The sequence below is a fragment of the Pteropus medius genome, unplaced genomic scaffold (assembly GCF_902729225.1).
Source record: "Pteropus medius unplaced genomic scaffold, Ma_sr-lr_union100, whole genome shotgun sequence".
NCBI classification, from domain to species: domain Eukaryota; kingdom Metazoa; phylum Chordata; class Mammalia; order Chiroptera; family Pteropodidae; genus Pteropus; species Pteropus medius.
In genome coordinates, this window is record NW_024350319.1 from 16,510,466 (window position 1) to 16,533,472 (window position 23,007).

A 23,007-nucleotide genomic window follows, 5' to 3' on the forward strand; every position below is an offset into this window, starting at 1 on the left:
AGTGGACCGCCAGGCTGATATTAGAGTGAAGCTAATTTAAAATGTATGCCTCAAAAATCTGACAAAGAAGAAAGATCACTGCCCACTTTAGTATCAGGAAGCCCAAAATTTAGAAAGTTTTATTATAGGAATAAAATGGAATGGATGATTAAATATGTGACAGTCTCTTAAGAGGAAATTAGACTACCCTCATCAAGTACGTACCATTTCGAAATGGTTTTTGAAATCTATTTTACTCTTTTAAGTATAAAATATGACCTAGGACACATTAGAAAGTATTCAAATGGGGTTCCATGCTTATCACTTTAACGCAGAGTATATCATCTCACAGACTCAAAGATGGAGAGGTGTGGCAAAGGAAATAAAAGAGCTAAGAGATTCGGACCTGTTACTCTTTTGGTTTTCTAAGATAGGGTGAAAAAAAAAGCTGATTATCTCATTGAGAATTAAATGGAATATATTTATTCTCACAGATCCTGTAAGGTTCTATCAACTAAGTAGTGAAGCATGTGTAGAATAAGCTCTGTGGGGCATTTGCAATATGAATTGAATAAAGACAAAATAGGAAACAACAACAAAAAATCTCTAACCCTCCAGATATGAAAGAAACCACCAGCTTCTTGTAATGCCTCTTGATGCCAATAGCAACACAGAGTCTTGAGCCTGGGCTCTCAGAGGGCAATGAGAAGAATCCCAGGTCAGATGGCATTTTAAAATCCAATCTCACTCTACTTGTCTCTCCCCACTAACCTACCTTGTATTTAAAGCAAGCACAGCCATTTTCACAAGCTGCAATGTTTTAAAGTAGTCACTGTCCCTTGAGAACACACAAAGCTCTAATTGTCATGAGTTTTAAAACATTGAGAATAAAAATTATGGAATTTGTGAAATAACCATTTCTAATTAACACACACGCACCACTGAGTACAGTTTTAAGTCTAGCCTGCATGTGCACATTCATCCCAGCTCACCAACAAACCACTCCACTTGCATATCATTTACTTGCCAGTCCCTTTCTGTGGATTCATTTGCCACCACTGTAAAGTAACTTGGGATGCCCTAGGTCTGTGGCACAGACACCTCTCAGCTCCGGGGAGAACTTGGGGGCTCCAGTGTCACCAATTGGCACTGCCTCCTGGAGTCCTCGCCTTGCATCCACCCGCTCGCCCGGAGCGCTACCCCTCCATCCCCGTGGGAAACACTCAGAGTTGCATTGTCTTTGCTGCTTTTTAATCTTTACAAAGAGAAAATGATTGTGAAATGGATTCTCCACCCCACCCACCTGCCCGAGTCCACAAAACCACACTCGATCGGGTTGTCTCCGAGGCAGCCAACCTGCGCCAACAGCCGGGAGGCGTGAACAATGAACTTCTCTCTCTCTCTCTCTGACTCTCAGGTACACACCCTCTCCCCGAAATGGGAAGTTTTGAGCTAGCCAGGGGTCCAATTACGCAATTCCCAGGGCAACTCGGGCGCGGACAGCAGGGGAGGGCCCAGTGTTCATCCCCGGCCGCGCCCCTCGCGTCTCCGGGCAGGCAGTTACCTCCTTCCTCCGGCTCGGCGCCCCGGGTCGGGTGATGAGGGCCGTCTCCTCGCACACCACGGCCACGTCTTCCACGAACACGCAGTCCGGGAGGCTCTCGTCGGCCGGCAGCATTACCACTTGCAGCCCCAGCTTACTGCCCAGCACGCCCACGTAGAGCTGGTGCTGCCGCTCCGCGCGGGCGAAATCCACCTCGTCGCCCTTGGTTTTCCTCAGTGCGTGCTGGCAGAAGGACTCGGGCAGCGCCCGCACCACGGCATGGGTGGCGCGGCCGAAGGCAGCGGGGTGGCCGAGCGTGGCCATGACTCCGGGCGGCGGCAAGGACGCAGCAGGGGGAGCGGCGGCGGGTGCGCCCGGCAGCTCCCCTTGGCAGCAGATGAATGTGGTGCAGGAGCCGGCTGGCGCCCGGAGCCCTGCCCGCGCGACTGAGCATGCCCAGAGCTCCGGGCGCCGGCCCGCGCACAGCCCGTGCACCCACCCTGGCACTCCCGGGTTTTGCTGTGATCCCGGCGGGAGTTAAAGTGGAGAGCACAGCGCGAGGAGCGGGGCTGGAGGAGGCGACCGTGGCGGGGGTGAGCGCGAGAGGTGGGTGTAGGTGCGGGAACCTCGACGAAGAGTCACCACGCTCGGACTTGACGTTACCTGTATTTCGCCGCAGGTGCACCCCTCGCATCGCCTCCAAGGCAAACTTAGAGAGCGTCCATAGTCTGGACAGAGCGACTGGAGGGCTTCCTGGTGATCAGGCAAAGGTTGGGATGATTCTTTTGTAGATCAGTACTTTGACCTCTCTCGATACTTACTCTCCTGTTCTCAGGTTGCCCAGCGCGTGGTACCACCTCCCCCCCCGCCCGCCCCCCACCACCCAGTTCTGAGCTTGAGAATCTCTCTGTACATCCAGGTCCACATTACCTTGACTTTCTCTGCAAATGACCTCTCACCCCATGTGAGACTCGAGATTATAAAAAGATTGTATTTCTTCCAGTCTTCTAAAAAGAGCAAGAGTCCAAAAGGCACATACAAAAAGAAAAATAGAGACATAGAAACTCAAAGTATTTCAAGGACAATCAGCTCTCACTAACTTTGTGATTCTGGAGTGTTTGTCTCCAGGGACCACAGAGTTAGGGAGGCAAAGACCAATCGTGCTTCCCCCACAATAGATATGTGCTCACTTTGTGCGGTGTTGGATGTGTGGCATCAGAACTCCTTGTCATGGAGAAAGAGAATTTCTAACCCCTCCTTGGCCTTCCCCTCAGTCTGTACAGACTCTGTGGAATTCCTGTGGTATCTGTTGAACGATTCTTTTCCCACACCCCTCAGGAAATGCCTTTCCCTTCTTAATGGTACTTCTGCTCTTTTTGAGGGGAATATCCACTTCGAAAACCAGATTATAACGCCAAAATAATCTCAGGTAATAATTCTCTTTCCTCATGTTCTATAGTACATTTCTAATTTAAAGATTGACTAGGGAGATCATTGAACATTAGATTTGAACGAGACCTTAGAAACCCTCTCATCTAACTTCCTACACAACGTTCTTGAATTCTAGCTAAAACATCTATGATAGTGATTGGATCTGAACATTTTAAACCTCACTTACTTACAAAGTGTATTCCACTTTCGAAGAACAAGATGGTTTTCATTTGGGGGTTAAATCCCCTTTGGTCTGAGTTCTGCCTTCTGACATTACCTAACATGCTAATATTTACATATCTGAAGACAGTTCTGATATCTATTCTGCTGATATTACCCTCCATCCCTACATCTTCCAGAACTTAAGCCTGAAACACCCAAAAAGTAACTAGTGATTTCGTTTCTAAGTCCCTTCAACATTCTGGTCATCTTCCTTTCGATAAATACCAGTTTACCTGTATTCCTTTTAAATCATGGTATCTGGAAAAGAAACAATTCTTCCTGTGTGGTCTGGCCCTGCACTGACTATAGCAGAACTCTCGTTCCAGATGCTTGACTTTCAGTAACACTAATATTGTATTTGCTGTTTTGGTGGTCTGGTGTCAAGGCCCAGGTCATAGTCTTATTGCCAGAACTCTGACCCCAGTTTTTATGAAATGAGAGTTTCTAGGAGCAGATCAATCTGAGAATGATGGAACAGTTGTCCCAAATAAACTCAGAGAAGATGTGATCTGCTTTCTCTCCGTTCTCCCAAGTGTAACTTGAATTTACCCAGATCATGTGGCATTTCTCACCTTCAAAAAATGAGAGGTCTAAGTGAAGGACAGCTATGACCCTGACACTGGGGAGTGGGACCACAAGTAAATTAACAAACTTTTAAGACCTACTAGGTTCTACTTCTGAGGCAAAACTCTAAGGGAACCCAGGCTGCCCTATTGGCATCAGCTTTGTGTCATAAATCACTGAATGGTATCTTCAAACAGTAGATTCCCACCATTGCTACAGGTGAAAGATGACCCATATGCTGAGCTTGCCCAGGTTAGAATATGGGACTTCGTTCACTCCTTTATCCAAAATTGAGGTTCCATACATCTCCAGCTGACCTCTACTTGGCAACCTTAATTCATGCCTGTGTCTTGTCAGAGCCTAAATGCTGTACCTGACACTTAGTGCCCTGACCCTAACTATGCACAGAGTCCTGTATACCACTTTGGGCTCATGTCAGCCTTGCAGCCAATTAAAACCTGAAAGTTTTTTCTTACAAATTGATGTTAGCCACGTTAAATTGGGTTATTGGTTTTTAAGGTCCAAATTTGTATTTATCTCTATTAAATGTTATCTGCTTTGTTCCAATGTGTCTAGTTTTGATTCTGTCATCTCGTGCATTATTTATTACCTCTCATTTTGTGTCATCTGAAATTTGATAAGCATGCCTTCTGTCTCCTCTAGCAGTTGTCAAAAAAATGTTAGAATGTGTATATTGGTGAAAAGAATAATAAAAACACCAACTGCAGTAAATTATAGTTTACATGCCTTCTTACTTGAGCAATGAAGAACTGTTTTTAGGAAAATGGACTTTATTGAGCCTAATACATTTATAAATGTGTTTTCCTCACAAATATTTATTGAATTCCCAAGGCACAACACCATGTTATGTACTTCAGAGTCAAACAAGAAGCATGAAAACATGATCCTTGACTTTGAAGAGCTCACAATTTCATTGGAAAAACAAGACATCCAAAATTGGAGCTATGATAAGGGCATATAAGCGGTAGAGACAACAAAATGCTACAGGAAGTTGAGGGAAATAGATATCACTGCAGATGATGGGAATGGAAGAAAGCTACTTAAATGCAATTGGATTTGGTTTAGGCCTGGAATAATTTTTAGGATGTGAATAATTGAGAATTCTAATGAAAAGTATATGCAAAAGCCAGACACATGTTCAAGGAACAATTGGATCAGCTTGATTCACATATGTGTGGGTTAAGGTGACTCTAGCTGCTTTAACAAAGCAACCCCAACACATATAATGGCACAAAGTTGATAGAAGTCTATCTCTTGTTCACTGAAAGTCTAACACAGGTGTTCCTGGTTGGTTCCTGACTCCTCAAGCACTATTCAGAGGTCTAGAATTCTTCCGTTTTGTGGCTCCAATTCTTCAGAATTTAGCATCAGGTTCACCATGCTCAGTTCACTCAAGCTGAGAGAATGGGAAAGAATATGCGATACCATGTGTGAGAGACCAGGCCAGGAAGTGGTGCACATCACTTCTGCTCGCATCTCTCTGTCTAAAACTCAGTCATACAGCTCCAATAACCACAGGGAGGATCTGAAAAATACAGCCTCTGTGGACCCAGTAAGAAGATGAAACAGATTCGGGAAACAGCTAGCTGATTTCTTCCCCAGAGTACAGTGGGGGGAAAATGGTAAATAAAAGTGGAAAACTGGGCTAAGCTTTCATCACTTGAGCAATAGAGAAACATACAGTCTGAAGACTGAGTGTAGCTTCTAGATTCAGACTTTGTGGGTAGAAGCTTGACTCTGCTATTTTCTTATTGTGTGATCTTAGACATATTACTTAAAAGCTCTTGGTCTCAGTTTCATCCTCATCTGTAAAATGGGAAGCAATGAGCTCATTATTATAGGGTTATGGTAAAGGTTAGATCAAGAATGCAAAGTACTTATAATTGTATCTAGCATCTAGTAGATGCTCAATAAGTATTATCCATCGACAGGTTTGGACATGATTTCCTACCAAAGGCCAAACCACATATCCACATCCACTGAATTATCAGAGTCCTGCAAGTATCCTAATGCCTTCCAACAGAACCCAAGGTCTTCCTAAGTTGACAGACTAAAGCTCACCCATAAGTTTAATCATAGATTCAATACATATTTATTGGACTCTTGCTATATGCCAGGTACTGTGCTAGGCCCTGGGGATGTAATTTTTAATGATAATGTGAAGCTTATGGTCAAATTGCTCCTTTTGCTCTTCCACACATTTCAAGGCCTCCGTAACTACCTAGAGCTGTTTCAACACTGACTGAGAGGCAATTTTTCTTTTTCATTGATACTATTACTAGTACCTGCATTTGAAGTCAATTTTAGATATTTTAGATGTTTTAGGATTTAAATAGACACTCCTGCCTTACTCCTTTCTTACTCTGTTTTTAGCAAACATAACATTGACTTTTATTGCAGATGAGTGTTTAGGGGTGGTCATGGGAATCCTAAAAGACAATGAGGGCTCAAGAGTGTCTTTGTTCATCCCAAGTGCTAGTAATACTGGATCAAGTAGGCACCTGGATAAGTCTGCAATCAGACACTATGTCCTGAATGTTTCTATGTGAAAACCATTAAATTTGACACAAAAACCTTTACTGTGGCAGAAATCCATTGTGCAGTATTCCTTTAATAACAAAGGAGTGAACAAACGGGCAGACAGTGGGTTACAGACTAGGAGATGGTGCCAGGCTAGCCAGGGCTCTCTGGTTCTTAAAGTCGTGATGTGTAGCCTCCTAACCTCGTTTTCTTCCAACTTGCATTTGGAAATTCATTCATTAAACAAATATTTACCAAGTGCCTCCAACGTGTATTATATAAAAGCAGTGAAATAAGGCATCATGATCCTGACTTTGAACACTGGCTTTCCTTCATTCTAGTTGTGTAACATTGATGTGCACTAGATCCACGCTACACCGTTTTCTGTTTTTCTCTAAGCCCTGGAGGAATGACCTTCATGGATTGTGTCACCTGGGATCTTATTTTGTTGGCTTTGGGAGACGCTTACAAACGATTAGAGGGCAAGAAGAGAGAGAGGTTAAAGTATTAATTCCTCTCACTCCCTTCCTGCTTTTTCGTGGTTCTAGCAACAGCTGTGTCTTTCTATAACCACCACTTCTGTCTGGTGGCCCCTATTTGGTGATTCCAGCTCCCTGTTAGGTTCTGATAACCCCATGTAACTACCTACATGGAAGTAAGCAGCACACGGTTCAAAGCTCACTTTTAAGCACATGACATTATGAATATATATTTTTAAAAGATGTAAAAAGAGGCAATTTTCAGAGAGAGTATTTGGCAATATTCAATGCATAAGGAGGCTGTGCCTGGGACCAACCACTCTCTCCAGCTTCTTAAAGTGTGTCCTGGCATTGCAAATGTCGATCAGAGTAGCTGCGGAAGTGATCAATGGGTCTGACGTAACAACCATCAAGTACATGCATGTTGTAAGAATGCTGATGAAAGCAGCCAAGTTAAAAATCCTAAATTCCAGGCTCTGGAAAGAAGTGGCCGATTTATTACACTTCAGTATGAATTGCTTGACGATGTTCCTGGAATTATCTATGTCTAGGGGTAGTAATGGTTTCCCATTTTTGCTAGATCCCGGGTGCTTCAACATCCTTTGTTGGTTTTCTTTATCCAGCTCACATCTCTATAAATATGTCCTTTATTAAACATTCTTCAACAATCTTAACTGAGAATGCCATTTTTTTTTTTTTTTTTACCAGAGGCCTTACTTGGGTGAGTCACTTGAATTTATGTGTAGCATAGTAGTTACAACACCTCGTTGCCTGAGTTGTTTTGAGGCTGAAATGTGAAAGCAAGTACAAAGGATCTTAGCATAGCACCTGGCATCAGGAAGTATTTAATTAATGATAAACACTAATATTAATTGCTATTGTGTTCTTGTTGCCAGCCATGATGATGAATATCAAAGTTTCCACCTGCTTCTGTGTAAAATGCCCATTTCTACCACTCAAGGTATCCAAGTTCTCCAAATGAGATAATACATAAAGTGAGTGCCTACCTTAGTAACAGGTACCCTATAAGCACTCAATAGGGCTCTTGGGTCTTCAAAACTCATTCTTCTCTTCTCCTCACCCTCTCCTACAAAGCAACATTTCCCTTTCTCGAATTTCTATAACTCTTGTGCTGCTTATTACTTTCTCATAGTGGTGTAATAACCTATTGATGTCAGAGTCACCAATTTCATTACAACCACATTAGGGGCTAATGAGATCATCAAAGTATACTGGAAAGTACAAAGCACTGTATAGATGCATTGAGTTTGAAAAACAAGTTTGTGATATATTATAATGACATGCAGAGGTTAGTGTGGCCCTAAACTTTTATAATTCTTTTTTTTTCAGTTTCTCAGAGCTTTCTGCAATATTATCTTTCTAGAATTATTTTGAACGATTATTTCTTACCCAAATGTATGTATGTGGGGGAAGAAATAGATTAAGGGAAAAGCCCTTTCAAATTTTGGCAGTCTAAATATTGAAAAAAAAAACAACCCATTTCTTTACAGTTCAAATTGCTGTATATATGTATATGGATATATGCATACAAGTGTGCGCACGCACACGTGCACACACACACACACACTCCAAGGCTCTGATAAGCCCCTCATTTCCTTATGAAATAAAGTTACTTTATTTCCTTATAAAAACAATACAATGCCAGGGAATTGTCATGTTTGCTCTTGTGGCATTGACCCATAATTATTTTAACGTAGCATTAGAACACACACCCCAGGAATCTTCCTTCATGTTTTCCTCTTTTGCATCAGTGACACTGCTCTCTCCTGCCTTCTTTTCTCCTTCCTCTCTCTCCTTCTATTCCATTGCTTTTAAACGTTGATGTTTCCCAGAGTTACCTGGCCTCACTCTCTTTTCCTCCAGAGGTACATGTTCTCTCCTGTGGATGAACTAATCTAGGCCCATGACTTCAAATGCCACCTTAACGCCAACAATGTCCAAACCTTCATTTCCGGCCCTGTGCTCTCTCCCGAGCTTCGGAACTGCCTGAAACACATCTGTTTGGCTGTCCCGCAGGAGTTCCAGAGTCAACACGCCTAAAGCTGAATTCATTATGTTCTGCCCAGAATTGCTCCTTCTCCCCTTTCATTACCTCTTCCATTCACACAGTAGCTCAAGCCAGTGATCTGAGTGTTATCCTTAGTTTCACTGTCTCCTTTGCTGCCACATTTAATCAATCATCACTTTCTGACAGATTAATTTCCTTAAAATGGCTCAAATCCTTCCATGTCTCTCCACCCACTCTGCCACCACCAAATCCAGAAAATAATTATTGGTCTCTGGATTATTGCAACAGCCCTCCTATCCAGAGTGGTCTTTCTAAATTGCAAATCTGACCACGTCACCCCATTGCCTAAAGCCTCTAGGGGCTTTCCAGTACTCTCAGAATGAAGTCCAAAGTCTTACCATGGCCCACAGGAACCCTCCCTGTCCTCATTTTAGTCACTTTCTCATACAGCCTTTCTCATACATGGGCCTCTGCACGTGGTGTTTCTATCACCTGGGGTGTGCTTGACCCATCTCTGCTTGGGTAACTCCTAACTCTCCTTTAAGAGTCAGTGAAGGCATCACCCCTTCCAAGAAGTCTTCCCTTCCCCCTCCACTCCCGCCCCCGGCTGCATGTGATGTACCTGTATCCCTGTTTTCACTCCCATCACATATTACTGTATTATTTGCTAATCTGAGGAGCTCTTGGCAGACAGACACATCTTTTTATTGCTGAATCCTCAATTCAGGTGTTTAGAGAATAGTTTAAAGCAATAGATGACATTCACCTCTCCTTACTCTCATTACCCACCTTCATAAGAATGGGTTTCTGTTCTTTCAAAATAAGAGGATTATATCAGACCCCCTTCTAGTTCCAGGAGTCTATGATTTTATTGCTCCAAATTTATTTATACAACTAACACTATTTACTGACTGGAGGGAAGACAGGTATTCATAAAAATCATATGATTAAATACTTATAAACTAAGTGCTATAAAAGAAAAGGACTTGATATCCTGAGCATTATGATAATAGAAAGTCCATCTATCTGGGAAATCAAGGAAAGCTTCCCTGAGGAGGTGAATTTTGAGCTGAAACTTGAAGAATGGGTAGGTATTAACTAAAATCGAAAAGAACATTCCATTCCAAACTAAGTGAACATATGAGCAACGGCAGCAGGTGAGAGAGAGCTTAATGTTTTTGAGGAAGTAAAAGAAGAATCTATGTACTACAGCTGGAATGTGAGTAATATTGTTAACCTCCTTATAAAAGTGAGGAAACCAAGGATCAGAACCCAGCTGAGAGCCTGATACTAGGTAAGGGCTCCACCAAGCACGATTCCCCAGTGATGGGAGGTTTGCCAATGATGTGCAACCTGCCTTCAGGCCTCTTCCACAGCCTTTTACAACTAGAATAGTATTACCTACAAACCTAATATTGTATTCTGTGAGCGTCATCCAAATTCAGAGAGATCGGTATAAAAAAATAATCTAAGAAAACATTACCTGCAGAAAATATAACACATCCTGTTGGTATTACAGGTAAGAGTGTAGTTTAAATGTAATCAAAACTAACTCGTGCTAAGATTATCTAACTCTTTAAAATGATAAATGATTCACACTACTATCTCCAATATATATTTCAACTTCTATGTGAAAGCTAGAGTAAAATGGTAATTTGTTTCCATGTGGGTCACATAAGCAGCTACTTACTAAATTTCCCAGAATTTATTTAAACACTTTAGAAAATCAATATATGCATTAATATAACATACTGCACAGATTATCTATAATTTAGTGGTCTATTTTTTAGATATGTTATGCTTTTATGCCTTAGTATATGGGCTTCAGTTCTCTGTTTAGTTCTTATTTTTAATGTATTTATTAAAATTGAAAAATTTAATTATGCCTTCTGCCAACTCAAAAGTGGGAAAAAATTAGAAAGGCCTTTAAAGAAAAACGTATTTAAAAATATAGAAAGAAAAAAGAAAGCAAGAAGATTGCTTTAGAAAGCAATTTTTTTCCTGTAGGAATGCTCGTGATAGATAAACCATTCTAGGGGGAAAGGGGACAAGAGTATTATAATCTTCCACTGCCCCTTCCACAATGTGTCTACAGCTTCACTTTCTGCATTTTCAGTTACCTGAGGTCAATAACAGTCAAAAAAATTAAATGGAAAATCCAGGAATAAAAATTCGTAAGTTTTAAATTGTGTGCCATTCTGAGTAGTATGGTGAAAACTTGCTCCATCCTTCTCCATCCTGCCAGGGATGTGGGGCATCTCTTTGTCCAGTGTTACTATGCTATATATGCTCCCCATTGTTAGTCACTTAGCCATCTTGATTATCAGATCAGTTATCAAAGAGAGAGAGAGATCACATTCACATAACTTTATTACAGTAGGTTGTTACAATTGTTCTATTTTATTATTAGTTATTGTTGTTAATCTCTTACCATACCTAACTTGTAAATTAAAATTTTTCATAGTTGTATGTGTGTATATGTATGTATGCATAAGAAAAAACAATATATATAGGATTCAGTATTATCTGCAATTTTGGCATTATTGCTGGGCGTCTTAGAATATATCCCTAGCACATAAGGGAGGACTACAGTAGAGAAAAATCAGAATTTCACTTTTATGGAAAACCCATGAGTTCACATAAAAAGACTATACAATGCATCTTTAAGAAGAAAAGAAAGCTTTTTGCCAAGAACTCTTTCTGACATCCTAATTAATTTTAGGGATTATCCTTTCAGTTGTAGCTTTCCTTTTGTGATTTACTTTCTATTTCTTGAGCTTTATGATATTGTCCGCTTCCTGGCAATATCGTTCTAATCCTCATCAGAAATGGTCATCAACCGGTAAGATGAAGATCAGAGGAAGAAGCCTGGCATTTTCAGGAAAGACTGATGAATGTCAGTTGATGAAAAATGACCTATTAACATTTGGGAGAATAGTCCTCAGGACCTATTGCCACTCTATAATATTGTATTCACATAATTTTGTATTACTTTATAATATTTATTCTAAGGAATATGGTGAAACTAATATACCCTTTAAAAGGAATTATAGTTTCCTTGCCTTTTGAAAGTTTAAACATTTTTATTTTACTTTAATTTGCATTTTGCTTTAAAAAGATTCATGGTTTGCTATAGCCCAGGAGGTAATAACTGAAAATTTTAAAGTAGTTAATATCCTGAGATTATTTTTCCACCCTCTTGTTTCTCTCTTCAGAAGAAAATTATTTGTTTGTTTGTTTGTTGTTGTTGTTGTTGAGTTTATGACAATGTCATACAGTCTGAGAATAAAGTAGGTTTGGCCACAAATCAAAACAGGCAGTGTTAGTTCTATATGGTACAGGAACAGGCATTCTTGAGGTAGTGTCCATGTGAGTAACATCAAAATGCCAGACTATTAAATATTGCTAGTTCTGTTTGCTGGGTCTTGTCTTAAAACCTTTAGAGTGAAGATGGTGTTTCCAGCTTCCATCTGTTTGGCTCTGCTTGGGGGAAGAGTCCTTCGGAGCTGGCCTACTCACGTTTCCCAGAAGAGGTCACGAAGATCTCATTTGGGAATTTCCAGAAATGACTATGCCTATCTTAACACATACCGGAATCTAAGATAATATTTCTTTGCCATATTGTTCTGAAGCGGACATTTGATTAAATTCAAAAGCACATGTCTGCTCTCCAAGGAACAACTGCAAGCAATTAAAAGAGAAAGCAGAACATGTGACAAAACAGCTACTTCTTCAGAAAAGAGAGAGAATGAAAACATTGTAGATAACTCAACACTTCTATCAACAGGTCAAACTGTGATATAGTCAAAATTCGTCTTACTATTTTTTAGTGTTCCCAACCCACATACTGCTAGCAACAACCATCCCTGTGTTGCCTCTCTTAGCTGAGGCTTAAACTGCTCCCTTCCATAACCAAGATGTACTCACTCTGGAGTTCATTCTTTCAGATCCTCCTAAACATCTAATTAAACCTACTAAACCTATTTGTACTAGAATCTTAGTAGATGAGAATAACTGTAATTAATGACATACTCTTTTACTGAGTGACCTTGTATTTGGCACTGTGGCTAATAATCTGCTTAAGAAACAGTTTTCCTAATACAAAATAATATTAAATGTCAACTGTGATTAAAATATCAAAAAAAGAAAAAAAGGAAAAGATAAAGGGGAATAAGAAGTTCAAATTTCCAGGTATAAAAGAAATGTCATGGAGATGTGGTGTGCAGCATAGGTAATATAGTCAATAATATTGTGATAGTGTTGTATGGTCTCAGATGGTTGCTGGACTTATCATGGTGATCACTTCTTTAGGTATATAAATGTTGAATAACTATGGTGTGCACCTGAAACTAATATAAAATTTGATATTAGCTGTATTTTAATAAAAATATTTTAAAAAGAAACAGTTTATTTATTTTAAAAATTGGTAACAACTAGGAAGCCCTACAATAAAGGAATAGTTAAATAAATCATGGTACATGCATACCCATGGGACACTCTTCAGCCACTAAAAATAATGCTTTTAAAAATCATGCTTCCCAACCGAAGTGTCCTACGATAGATGATTGACTAAAGAAGCTGTGGTACATATATACGATGGGATATTCCTCAACCATAGAAGAGATGAAATCCTGCCATTTGCGATAACATGGATGGACCTCGAGATAATCATGCCAAGTGGAATAAGCCAGACAGAAAAAGTTGAAAATCACATGATATCACTTATATGTGAGATAGAAACCTAAAAGCAACAAATGAACAGTACAAACAAACTGTGACTCAGGGACATGGACAATGGACTAGTAGTTATCAGAGGGTAGGGAGTGGGGAAGGAGGAGGAAGGTAGACAGGGTAAAGGGGGTCAAATATGTGGTGACAGAAAGAAATCTAACTATGCAAAGCGAACATACAGTGTAAATATATATATGTCTTACTGTTAAAGTGTACAGCTGAAACTTATTGGATTTTGTTAACCAATGTCACCATAAATAAATAAATAAATAAATAAAAATCATGCTTCCATCCATTATGGATGTTAACTAAACTTATTGTGGTAATCATTTCTCAATACGTACGCATGCCAAGTCACTATGCTGTACATCATAAACTTATACAGTGTAGTATGTCAATTATATCAGTTAAACTAGAAAAAGAAATTAGTGCTTTAGCATAATACTAGTTCTATTTTAAAATCATGCATAGGAAAAAAGACTAAAATAAAATAGTAACTTTGGTTATCTTTAAGAAATGGGATTATATGTGATTTTTATTTCACTGAAACTTTTATATACTTTCCAAATGTTTTTCAAGAAACATATACTTGAATTTTAATCAGAAAATAAACAATAAAAATTATTTTTTAAAGATAATTTCTCTTTGGAAGAGTCGTCAGTTTAATCCAGAAGATACTAGATTGAAAACAAATTATTAGTATATTGTGGCAAATGTTATAATAGAGGTTGTACAAGGTATTATGAGAATAACTAGCCACCCATATAAATAATGAAAGATTGAGTATGCTATTGCCCCCAACAATTTTTGTAAAAATCTTTAGTATTATAAGAAAAGACACAGTTCACAATTCCCTATCCGAATTTTGCTTCCATGTGTGTTTCAAACTTCAGACATTTTTGGATTTTAGAAAGGTAATATGGTGAGTATATGTGTTTACATAACACCTCAGTGGATCTGGGGCAGCACCCCCTAATCCAACATATTAATATTCCCATTTAGTGAAATGGGAATATTAATTTAGTTCCCAATTTTTTTATTAGAATAGGGATTACAAGGCTTATCATCAGTTTAGGCCATAAAATTTGTTGCCTAAAAGTCTTGCTTTCTGAAACCCTTTGGATTTCCGAATTGCAGATAAAGGATTATGGACCTGGATGAGAAATGAGGAGACTCAGTACCAGAGCCTGTGCAAGGTGTCATCCGTTACCTGTTTCTCAGCTCCTAGCTTATTAAGGCTAACATTTGCTCTAAGTTTAGGAATCATAAAACTGATTGTGATTCATGTTACAGTTTGTGATAGTATTTGATCATAGATATGTACTCCAGGAGTGAAAATGCTCTAATTCTGTCTTGAAGACACAAATGCTTAAGAGGTCTGGGGTTGTTTTAAAGGAGAAAGAAATGTTATTATAAACACAATTTACAAATATTGTAAAAACATCAAGAAATATGTGGGTCTTATTAGTAGAAGTAATATTACTAGAGTTGGCAAAATACATTTCTCAGTACTTTTTAATGGTTGTCTGTAAGCCAAACATTTACTAATTTCTCTTGAAATACTGGCAGCTAAGCAATCAAAAGGCTGTGGTTTCAAACATTAACTATAAAACTGCTGAGTTTATTGATATGTAGCTAGTTTAGGAGAAATTTTATTTGTTTATTTATTATATATTATATATAATGTGTTTTTTTTTATTTTTTCAACTTCTGTGGTATAACGGATAGCATGCAATGTCTGAACTACTATTGCATATCACTGAGGATCAGTAGCAATTTTCGTGAAGTGATAGATAAGTGGTTTTAGGGGGAAAACACCCAGGACGATTCATTTGAAATCAACCTTGAAGGTTTTCCTGCTGACAAGGCTGACAGACGGGAGGCCTAGAACAACGATCAAAATCTTCAGTTCTAGAAAAATGCTTTAAGGCTGGCTCCTCCAAGTTCTGCTAGTCCATCAAGATAAAGCATTTAATTTTCTCCTGTGGATACAGTCAGGTATACCATACTGAGCTTTTGACAGAAAAGGAATTTCTCCATGGTTCTACAAACCACGCATTCAATGAATGTTGATTTGTTAATGCAAATTGACCATCAAGATTTAAATCCCACAAAAATCCCTCAATGATGATTTAGTAATCATTACCAGCTTCTCCAGTATCCTTATTACCAGAACTACCAGTTATTAGAAAACTGTTTGATTTGACCTCCTGTATGCCTTTGCAGCCTCTGGCTGGAGTCATAAAAGCAGAAACATGGCCCTAGGGCAAAAGCAGGTGAGCAACTTAAGGACACATGTACCTATGAGTCACTGGGAGTTGGCTATTTTGAATATTTTTATCACTGCTTTCACGTAATACTAAACTCTTCTTAGCAACTGATACAGGCTACTGTGTGCTGTGAATAACAAACCAGAGCTTCAATAAGGGGTTTTTTTTTTATGTTAAATTCACATTTTATCAGCTTACTATAGATTCCTGTCTTTATTACTAACTGTTTAATATCAGCTAATATTGTGTAGGCTGCATAGAAAATAAATTAAAGATACGTGGGTCTTGTCTTCTGGGACCATACAGTTTTGAACAGATGATGACACCAAATAGAGACACATAAGCTACAGAGTAAACGATTGCATGAATTAAATATGTAAAACATTATGTTGAGAACGAACAAGATAGTTAGCTTAGGTAGACCTTTAGTTGATGAGTGAAGAAGCAATTATAGAAGCAACCCACAGAGAACCGCTGGTTTTTAAAAGGGCTTAATAAATTATTTAATTAAGACACTCTTGCCTGAAGGGAAAAGCCAGAAATTTTGCAGATTTAGTGACTGCAAAATAAAGTTCTGGGGTGGGAGAAATATTCCAGGCCTCCTATTATTTTTATCTCCAACCTTGCAAGAAATGGCATCAGAACTAAGGTCCAGCAAATTCTGTTGGATTTAAGTTTTGCTTTCAGCCACATGTCATTATTAGCAAATGTGCTATTTATATTGAGAAAAGTGTCAGGGTTGTGCTCAAATGTATATTAAACTCAGGCTTGTGACAGTGCTCATTACTATAAAAAATGTTTAGATTTTTTAAGGTGAACACAAATAATATATTTTTATGAAAAATACCCCATAATATCTCAATTAAAAAAACATGTACTGAGTGGTATTATTTTACATTCTTGCAAAATGGTGGACAGCTGCATTCTCACAGCCCCTTCTGCATTCACTCTATTACAAATTTTTTTAATAACATTTGTATATATTTAATGAGTACAACATGATATTTTGATAACCATATACATAGTGAATGATTATTATCATAGTTGAGCTAATTAACATATCCATTTCCTAACATATTTACCTTTTGTGTGTGTGTGTGTGTGTGTGTGTGTGTGTGTGGCAAGAGTAGCTGAAATCTACTTTCTTAGCAAATTTCCAGTGTACAATGCAGTATTATTAACTACAGTCATCATGCTATACATTAGATCTCAAGACACTATAGAAAATGAATACTAACACATTAGACATATCAGTGGATACATACTTCAACAGCATCAGTAGGACAATTAAAGTCAATAAACTCTGAAAATGAATTCTTATGAGGCCATGTTTATACAAGTATGTCTAATAGTTGGAGTTCAAGCATTTATTTTATCTAATTTGTTCAGGGTAAACTGAATTAACAAAAGATAATGGGCTTAATTCTAAAATCTGTCTCACTAGAGCCTTTATTGACACAGCCGAAACCTTCCAAAATCAGCCCCTTTCATTTGGAAAGTGAATTCTGTCAGCTAGCAAATAGTAATGATTTGTTTTCTGCATATTTCACAACATTTTAAAAGGACATATTTGAGAAAGACACACGAGAGAGATATCTAACTACAAAGTGATAGAGATTACGTTGCTGTCACTGCTCTCCGGCAAGCAAATGTAGATCTGAAGTCCTAGCCAAAGGCTCATTCCACAGGGTGATTTCTATAGATATGTAACTTTACCACAAAGCATAAGAAATGTGGTTTCCTGGAGATAAGGATGAAAGTCCATTGAATTGAAAACCATCATCTATACTCTAAAATGTTAGAAATAAAATGCTCTTAAACAGAGAAGATCCTCAAAAAAGGTGCCTTAGTATGGAGATGTCCAGCAGGGTTTTCAAACCACACACACAAAAAGTCTACAAAATTGAAAACTTTCCAAAAAATCAAAAGGCTCCTGCAGAATTATCCTGACAGAATTCAACTCTTACAAGTCAGCCAGAGTTGAATAACTCACAATGCAGAAAGTTAGAATCCTTCTACAAAGAATTTTCCCTAAGCATTGGTTAAGATTTTCTTATAAGGTATTATGATATTTTTATCTTTAACATTTCAGCCAAATTGTATATTTATTCATTCATTCAACCACCAAGTTACTACCAGATGTTAGCATTGGGGATGCAAAATTAATATGCTATGGCCTCTGAACATCTAGAATCTGGTGGAAAGGAACAAGCGCATAGAGAATCTATGGTGTTCAATAAATATAGGGTGATGTCAGGAAAAACATTCACCTCCATTGAGGGGAGCTTTATCAGAAGGAATAAATAATAGGGTGGTCCAGGCAATAGAAATGGCATTTAAGGAGGCATGGTGACAGAGAGAAAGGCACTTTTTGGTCATGGCAAAACTGCTCAAAATGAGTAGATGAGAGTAGAGAGATAGGCAGAAGTCAGATGACCAATAGAGAAGAAATCTTTAATAGACGTTAAACAGAAATAGAATGATCAGAATTACATTTAAAGACAACACTCTGGAGTAGTATAATTTTCCTAAAACAATTGGATGTTTATCTGGCCAAAGAAGTTGTGAGAAAAGTTACGTTTTTTTCCTCAGAGGAGGTGTTGACTTTTGGATAAATGAGTAGGCTTTTTTCTCAGTAGTTGCTGTCCTTAAATATTGGACCATCAACTGAGGGAAAGTGAAGGAGAAGGCTTGACTGTCAGAGGCCATATCCACATTACTGAGAGAATACTTGTGAACCCATGGCCATCATCTTTCAATCAAATGCATGTCATATGGAATACTTCAGCTTTGCTGGCAGTAACCAATGCAGATCTAAGGAGAGGACAGTAGACAATAAGAACTGTCTACATTGTCATGGGGATTATTAAAGAACTGACTGAGAAAATAATTTAATACAACCTCACATATTCTTTCATCTTCAAATTGTGCCTGCATCAAATGTTAGCTGATGCTATAATTATTCTGCTGACCAGCAGTCTTCTTTCAATAAAATCAATTATTTCAATATAGTCTTGTTTTCCAAGTAAAATGTTTTAGTTATTTTTTAAAATGAAGGTTATTTATTTAGTTTCTTGAAGTGGTAGCACATTCAGATAGTTCAAGCACCAAAAAGCAAAAAAAAAAGATATTTAGCAATATCTCATTTCTACTCCTTTCTTCTGTCTGCCGTTTCTATCCCCCTCAAAACAAGTAGCCAATATTATTAGTTTCTCACTTAATTCCCAGGATTTAAATGTGTGTATATATATATATATATATATATATATACACATTTATATATATAGTAGCCAGTACAAGCATAGATTACTTTCTCTTCTTTTTTTCACCCCAAGAGTACATTATTTTAGCATCCTTTTCACCCCAGCTAAAAATAAATCTTGGAGATTGTATTAGTCAGCTCTGGCTAATTCCATAATCCCATAGACTGGTGGCTTAAACAACAGAAATTAACTTTTCACTGTTCTCAAGACTGGAAATTCGAGATCAGGGTGCCAGCATGTTGGGTTTCTGATGGGAGCTCTCTTCCAGGCTTGCAGATAGTCACCTTCCCTCTGTGCCCTCACTTGGCAGAGAGAGAATAGTAATCTCTCTGTGAGGGCATCACCTTCATGACTTCATCTAACTCGAATTACCTCCCAAAGGCCACATTTCCAAATACTATCACATTGGGGGTTAGGGTTTCAAGATATTGGTTGGGGCAAGGGACCACAACAAAAATCTTCCCATATGAACATGTAAGGAGCTTCTCTATTCTTTTTAGAGCTGCACGTGTGCTATTGTTACATCATACATCTTTAATGTTGAAACAGAAAACTGAAGCTGTGCTTAATTACTTTTGTTAATAGGATCTGTAGCAATAATGTAAGAAGACATGAGTCTTAGATTCGAAGGTGATATTTCTGATGAGGTTACACATAAGCTTGAATTATATTCAGATGATTGCTGGAAATGTACAAAACTCAAGCAATATGTTTAGTGTACATTCATTAGCACATCATTATATACTTAAAAGTTCAGCTTTCTAAATTAAATATGGTTGAAATGTCTTAATATGAAGATACTGACTATATTTGAAGGTGTAAATTATAGTAGTAAAACATAGAGCTACAAAATGTATTTTTTTCATGTCATTCCTTATAAATGGTCATTTTATCCCTGACTATTAATTATTAGGCATGTTATGCAAGCCATTCTAAATACATTAGTGTATATTTTGGTTCTAAGGAGAGTATTTATGTAGAAGAAAATATAGTGATCTCTATGCATAAAGTTCAAATGTTTTGTCCACTCACAGTCAGAGGCAGAAGGAAAAAGATGAGCATTAAAGGAGAGAGAAGAGTGGTCAGAGAGAGAAAAGGTGAACCAAAGTAGTGAGGTTATGGAAACCAAAAGAGGAAGGCAAAGTCAATTGAGTCAATTGTGTCACATTCAAGAAAAAAAAGTAATGATATGGACCCCCAAAACCATACATCAGGAGACAGAGGTAAGATTTTAAAATATTAAGTAGTGAGCTGAATAATGAGAAAGTAAAATCAAAATTCTTTTTGGCTCTTTAACAATGCTATTCCATGTTTATATTCCACTTTAGAGTAACAGAGTACTTCCACATAAGATATCTTTTTATGATATCTCAAGGAAATAGTCTCGTAGATAGATAAGTGGAGAAAGATGCAGTAGAAAGAGATAATTAAAGATGCAAATAGAAGATAAAGTAATGGATGAAGTTAATTTCCTAAGGAGGAGAAAGAGGGAAGAATTTAGTGCTGGAAAAGAGTGAGGATATTTCTAATTTTGAGTCAGAAAGAAGAAAAAGTGAGTTGTTGAAAAGACATAAACATTTTAAGGTAAAAATAGTTTAGACAGATGTATGACTAAAGACCTGAAAGTAATCAAGGTAACATTGAGTTGAGGGCCCAAATGGCAGGAGAAATGTGAAATGAGTGGGGAAATAATGATGTTGACACAAAATGTCAAAACAGTGACTCTTCACCTAGTCACAAGCTCTCCAAATCTCTAATACAATACAATGGTCCTCCCACTAATGTAATGGTAAGTGGACACTGAAGTACTAGAACCAAGAGCAAACTTCAAACTTGAAGTTTTAAATAATCCCAGCAAAGACTTTAAGAGAAGATCATTTGCTATATAATTCAATTTATAAGTCTGCTATGAGCTCCCATCCCCAGCTCACTCCACAGGAAGGAAAACGCATTAAGCGAGTTGTTAGAATAATACACTCCCACAGGACAAGACACCCTGCAGTTTTTCAAACAACAAGGATGTCAGTCTGTGGTCCAGTCTCCAATCACCCTCTTTAGAGAGTTCTGCTTTTTCTGATAGTACTCAAGTGTTTATAACTTTCTCCTTTAAAGGTATGCATATTAAAAAATAAATTTAAGTTTGTATTCTATGAGCTAACATATTGGCAAACAAAAAGTACAATGGCTTTCCTTCTTGGCTGAAAATCCACGTGGCATGTCCATTTGGGCCCTATGGTACCTCAGCCAGACATCCTGAGATTCTAGTCTTTTGGCTCTTTAAACAAACTGTACCATTAACATATTAATTTTTTTATTACATCTTATAGAAGATAAATTTTGTCAGGGTCATACCACCCTGAACAAGCCTGATCCCATCTGATCTTGGAAGCTAAGCAGGGTCGGGCCTGGTTAGTATTTGGATAGGAGACCACCTAGGAAGACGAGGTGCTGTAGGCATAAAAAATAAATTAAAAAATAAAGGATTGTAAGCTGACAAGATCCTTGCAATCTGTGAGGTCAACCAAGGGTTGCCTCACCTAAAAAAAAAAAAAAAAGAAGAAGAAGAAGATAAAATTTACTACATATACAATACACCTCTCTCTGTGGGAAAACAAAACAAAACAAAACAAAACAAACAAACACATCCTAATGACAAGGATAGACATGTGTTCTCGAATGGACCTATCATGTTACCCTGTCTTCCTGTCTTGGTGGTTGGTTTGGGGAGAAATTTGTGACTTAAGTTGATCCAAAGCAAGTAACTCGAGATTGTTTCCAGGCTAGAGCCAAAGAGGAAGAAATCCTCTTTCTTTGCTAGTCGAATTGCTGCTGGGATGAGATGAGAACCCAGGGTTGTTAGGAGCCTTGCTCCCAATGGCATAGAGAAAGCCATCTGCAAAGGGAAGCAAAAACAGTAGTCAGAAATAGAGAGCATGAGCCCTAAAAGTGTTCCTGCCACTGAACCCAGACATCCCCCGGACCAGATCCCTACATCCTGTGTTTGGGTTATAGAAGCCAACAAATTTTCCTTTGTGTGTGGGCAAGTTGGGATTCTGTCATTTGCAACCAAAAGTGGCCCAGCTATGCACACAAGACCTATACTTACAAGGTGCTCAATAAATATATATTGATTACCTGGTTGCTTCTTTGTCAGCGCTTTCTCTGTACCTTTTGCTTCTGCACTTCCATTTTGTCCTACAACCTCATTCTCAATAAGGTTTGATCAAAAGTAAGGCTGCGATTTTCCAGTAAAAACTGGGTGCTCTAGTCCCTTGACCCTGTCCAAAGTCATTTAATATGTTTGTATTTCAGTTTTCTAATTTGTAAAACATGACAAATAATAATAGCATCTATGTATTTAGCATCTACTATATTCCAGGTACTGAACTAAAGTTTAATGTACATTATTTTAGGTCCTACAGCAACTTAGTAGCATGCATAACGATCCCCTTTTTATAGACGAGGAAGCTGGAATGCGACGAGGTTAAATGAATTGACCAAGGTCATACAGTTTGAGTGACAGAATTCTGGCTCATATCCAAATTGGTCTGAGTCTCTGAGCCTGTGCTCTTTCCAGTGTCCTATGATGCCTTACTTATTCAAAGTGGTTCTTTGCGAGTAGTAAGATAATGTAGGTGAAGTTGCTCTAAAAACAGAAAATGATCAAAAATCATTCTCCAATTGACAACCAAGTTGTATGGCAGTGGGCCCAACTATTAACAAGGAAGATTTAGGTTATGAAGAACATTCTGACTAGCCCAGTTATGGCATTAGAAACAGTTGTTGAAAAAAATAAATGCAAATCTCATATAAATGAGAAATTTTATGAAGACAGAAAGAGCAGCCAAGATTCTGTTTCATTTCTGAAGCCTCAGTAAAACTCAGAAGGACATAAGTAAGCTTTGCTAAGCTTGGAAGAATCAAACCTCATTTCTCATTTTCCTCATTGGACCAT

At 38.2% G+C, this 23,007-nt stretch overlaps 1 protein-coding gene and 1 pseudogene across 2 annotated transcripts in view; one reads left to right on the forward strand and one right to left on the reverse strand.

Moving 5' to 3' along the window:
* Positions 1–23,007, reverse strand: part of DDAH1 (dimethylarginine dimethylaminohydrolase 1) — a 207,043-nt gene that overhangs the window by 122,878 nt on the left and 61,158 nt on the right. The window contains exon 1 of one of the 2 annotated variants that reach the window (XM_039838729.1): positions 1,544–2,059. The exons of the other annotated variant lie outside the window; for it this stretch is intronic. Within the exon in view, the coding sequence (XP_039694663.1) occupies positions 1,544–1,846 (303 nt within the window). The 5' untranslated portion in view covers positions 1,847–2,059. Of the gene's footprint in view, positions 1–1,543; positions 2,060–23,007 lie in introns of those variants that run through there. 2 annotated transcript variants of the gene reach the window in all.
* LOC120583498 (uncharacterized) lies at positions 21,391–21,509 on the forward strand (annotated as a pseudogene).